The sequence below is a fragment of the Mytilus trossulus genome, chromosome 6, assembly GCF_036588685.1.
Source record: "Mytilus trossulus isolate FHL-02 chromosome 6, PNRI_Mtr1.1.1.hap1, whole genome shotgun sequence".
NCBI lineage: Eukaryota > Metazoa > Mollusca > Bivalvia > Mytilida > Mytilidae > Mytilus > Mytilus trossulus.
The window spans coordinates 32,389,864-32,394,601 of NC_086378.1; the positions used below are offsets into that span (position 1 = coordinate 32,389,864).

A 4,738-nucleotide genomic window follows, 5' to 3' on the forward strand; every position below is an offset into this window, starting at 1 on the left:
TACTCACATGATCTGGGTCTTTCATACGATAAGCGTTTATTAGTAACCTTTACGATTGAACACATTTGTAAAGTGTGAATAAGTGGAAATTAAAAAGAAATACAATAAAAACTAATCTTAACACAAAAAAAATCACACATGCACCAAACGGAAGGATAAAAATGGACGACAACGTAAAAGAACTACAAATTGACTCTAGCTAAAGAAAGACATCAATTATACTCAGACAATAGATCAAAGATATAGGGATTAAAAAAAAACAAAAAAAAACGCTAAGACGAATTCCTGGAAGTCAGTAATGGTAAAAAAAATTAAAAAAAATTTATGCTCTTTTGTTCCAACTTTTGTTATTTTTATTTTTTTATTTTCTATTCTATTGTATGATTACTAGTAATCCATTTTCAGAATGTCTACATTCAGCTGTGCCACTGTTATTGTTGCCATTGTAGTCAGTGTTTATGGACATGATTGTACAAAATAAAGACTGACACCATCAGACCAATCTCTTATTGATATGATGAAGCATTACTTGCATACCTCACGGAAGGCGGACTGTCCGGTAACACCTTCACAACAAGGTAATAAAAAATTAGAAAAATATACAAATCAAGGTAACACAGCAAAACTTATAACGAAAAATCGAACTCGGAGTCAAATCAAAATCAAATTACGGAACAATTGAAAAGCAACTGATATATCGATTAAACAGAGATTCGGAGATTCATTATGTGTCAACAAGTTAAGACTTTCCTGTTATGTATTCATCACCCATAGTACAAATTCATACTCAGTCAAAATGTCATAATTGGAAAAAGTCACAATCATTAATATCACAGATTGGAAAACTATAGAAGTATGCAAAAACCGCGAAAACATGTATTTGTGTCAAATGAAACTGCTCGGTATTATCATATAACTGTTTTTCTTAATTGTTGTATATTTTTATTAAAAAAAAAAAGTATTTAATCAATGCAAATGAGTATTAAAGTTATTTTTTAATAGTTATTCCTGATCTATGCTTTTTGAGAGTGCAAATTGACGAAGAACAATAAGATATTGGTTTTCTACCAAGAAAAAACGTTGACATCTCAGCTTCTATGGTCTTTTTAATTTTTTTTAAACTATCGTAATTTTTGTACCAAAAACAATGCCTTCGTGGTTATTCAAACTCTTTTTCGAAGCGTTTAGGTCCGTTAACTTAATGATAATTAACAGAGAAAGCGATTTCGGAAATTTGATTGAAAAGGGGGAGTGTGTAAAAATGTATAAAATCCAGAATAATAAAGTGATAAAGATATGTATTCAACAAGTTATTTTTTTAATAAAACGAACATCATTAACTTGGGTTTCAAGCCAAAAATATCTAAAAAATGAAGAAAAAATATGAAAATTGGCACCATTTTTATAAAAAATTCCAAAATTGTTAAAAAAATCTTTTTTTTTCTCGCAAAATTACTTCTTTTATTTTTGAAAAGTATTAAACGTACATAAGTTTTGCATTTTGACAAAAGAAAATGAAGCTACATGTTAATTTTTCTCTCTTCAACACTGTTGACCATTTTTCAATTTGGAATTATTTCTCGATTTTAATTCAATTTTTACAAAAATTGCACCATACGATTTTTTTACGACTGACCCAAAAAGTAAAGACCATTTCATGTATGTTGAATTTTCAGAACAAGTCAGGATAAATAAAAATTTAAATTGACAACAACCCGACCAAAGAGCAGACATTACCCGAAGGCCAACAATGCAGCGAGAAACTCCCGCACCCGGAGGCGTTCTTCAACTAGTCCCTACACAAAAATGTATACTAGTTCAGGGAAAATAGACGTCATGCTAAGGTATAGTTTTGACATAAAATTACTGCCACTGTATTTCAACTTAAGACAAAATAGCCATTACTTTGCAGAACTTAACATAGAAAATCAATGGTGCTTTGAATAAAATATATAAAAGTCACGGTTGAAATAATATACTTATTCTTTGAAATTTATAGAATTAAGAGAAATGCAATTTGATTTGAAATATCAAAATATCTTGTTACGCTATCGTATTTATTCTACACGCTATATTCACATTAAACAAATATTGATCAATCCATGATATAAGATGAAATGAAGGTACTGCATAAACGATAAGACGAATTCCTGAAAGTCAGTAAGGTAAAAAGTAAAATGTGTTTATGTTCTTTTGTTCAAACTGTTGTTAATTTGATTTGTTATATTTTATTCTATCATATGATGACGAGTACTTCATTTTCAGAATGTCTCCATTCAGCTTTACCACTGTCATTGTTGCCTTGGTAGTCAGTACTTATGGAAATGATTGTACAAAATACAACCTGACACCATCAGACCAATCTCTTATTGATATGATGAAGCATTACTTGCACACCTCAAGGAAGGCTGACTGCCCTGAAACACATTCACACCAGGGTAAGAAAAAAGTAGAAAATATACGAATCAAGGTAACAAAACAAAAAATTATAACGAAAAATCGACTTCAGAGTCCAACCAAAATTCAATTACGGAACAATGGAAAAACAGATATTCGGATATTCATTATGTGTCGACAAGTTAAGACTCTCCTGTTATGTATGCATCACTCATTATACAAATTCATGCTCAGTCAAAATGTCATAAATGGGAAAAGTCACTATCATTAATATCACAGATCAGAAAACTGTAGTAGAATGCAAAAACAGCGAAAGCATGTCTTTGTGTCAAATGAACCTACTCGGTATTATCATATAACTTTTTTTCTTAACTTATGTATATTTTTCTTAAAACAAATGTATTTTATCAATGCAAATGAGTATTATAATTTTGTTTTTTACCCACACTAAAACGTTTTGTACAAATTGTATTGGCACATAACACATAATTGTAAACGGAATCAAATGACGTACACGTTTAAAGTAATGTGTCAAGTATTTTCACCGACATATTTTAACGTCGGAATAGGCATGTTGTAAATTATCTTTAATAAGGTATCATACTGTTAATTAACGATTATCTTTCTAAATTTTAGATATTGGTGTGACATATGTCAGATGGGGCAAGAAAACATGTCCCGAAAAATCGGACATTGTGTATACAGGTATAATTTTTTACATTATTATTATCATGCCAATCAAAAAATAGTTTGATAAGTTCCTACAGATAGACGAACGCGCTAGACAGTAAAAGACAGTTTACCCCGCTTTCTATTGTTTTTTCTTCTTTGATAAATACAAAATAAATATTTAGGTCAGTGCTGGTAAAAAACCTGTTTTACCTATTTGTATTCATTAGTTAGATATATTAAAAATCTTGTAAGTTATCTTATCAGTCGCTTTCTTATCAACAACTACCTCAAATTCCATTACACAAATAATCTACTTCAATTAGAGTAAGCCTGGTATTCGATGAAAATCACTTTTTTGTATGTATAATATTTAAGTTAAATCTAAACGATATGACTAGGCTACGAATAAAGGTCGACGTTATTTAAAAAGATCCTTTCAAAAAAACAAAAAAATGATAATGCTTGCGTAGCAATCTACCACACATATTAAAAAGTCGAGTTTATCTTCTCAATTCATATACATGTTTATATTTATCATTGTTAAATACATAAAGATAATCTGAAAACACCATTTGTATTGTAATAATACCTTAAACTTATTCAGGACAGGTTGGAGGTAACTATTATGGCAATAAAGGAGGAGGTTCTAACTACCTCTGTTTACCAAGTGATCCTGAAAATGGCGAAGCATACTCATATGCTAATGATGAATTATATGGTGCCGAGTACGAGATAGATTCAAAAACGAAAACATCTGGTTTACCTACAAGTTTGTACGATAAAGAGGTACCATGCTCTGTGTGCAGGCGAAAAGGAAAAGTTTCTGTGTTAATGATACCAGGTAGTTTTATTATTAACATTCAATTTGTTCATTAACTTGAAAAGTATAACAAATTTGTTTTTAAATAATAGTATCATCATGAACCTAGATCGTTACATGATATTGCTTTATGCTATTGTTGAATATAATGTGCAACTTATCTAATCTTGAAAGCAACGGTTTTAAATAATATTTTGTTCTGTATTATTGCAGTCATTTATTCGAAGTAAAAAGTATAAACGGGTTTTAATATAGAAATTGCACATTTTTATATTGTGATATTTTTTTATGTAGGAAGGAAGTCCTGTTACAATGGATGGCATTCCGAGTACAATGGTTTCTTAATGAGTGAACATAAAACTTATAACAATAAAGATTTTATATGTATGGATGGACACGCTAAACCATTCGACAGTCGATCATCAGGCGAAAATGGTGCCTTGTTATATCCTGTCAGAGCAAAATGTGGTAGTCTGAGATGTCCCCCATACAAAGATAATACAGAAGTACTTTGTACAGTTTGTACAAAATAAAAAAAATATAACACTCTCCTTTGTTCACGTATTTCATATGTAACAGTTTAATTTAAATGTTCGTATATTGTGCATGTACTTAGATTAAAAGTCAAACGTGAATAACAGGTTACTAGGTGACTGGTCATATGATATAAGTTTGAGTAAGCCGATTTGTTGGTATTGAGGATAAGAAGTATGGAGTCTTCTGGCATTATCATTATTTTATGAGAGGTTCTAATAGTTGTCAAAAGTACCAGGATTATAATTTAGTACGCCAGACGCGCGTTTCGTCGACATAAGACTCATCAGTGACGCTCATATCAAACTATTTATA

The 4,738-nt window shown here is 30.3% G+C and overlaps 1 protein-coding gene across 1 annotated transcript; it reads left to right on the forward strand.

Moving 5' to 3' along the window:
• The first annotated feature begins 2,112 nt into the window (after nucleotides 1-2,112).
• On the forward strand, nucleotides 2,113-4,438 carry LOC134723330 (short-chain collagen C4-like). The gene is made up of 5 exons (XM_063586951.1): nucleotides 2,113-2,165; nucleotides 2,266-2,438; nucleotides 3,034-3,102; nucleotides 3,674-3,910; nucleotides 4,184-4,438. The coding sequence occupies exons 2-5, from the start codon at nucleotides 2,267-2,269 to the stop codon at nucleotides 4,420-4,422; spliced, it is 717 nt and encodes a 238-aa protein (XP_063443021.1). The 5' UTR covers nucleotides 2,113-2,165; nucleotide 2,266; the 3' UTR covers nucleotides 4,423-4,438.
• The last annotated feature ends 300 nt before the right edge of the window (nucleotides 4,439-4,738 follow it).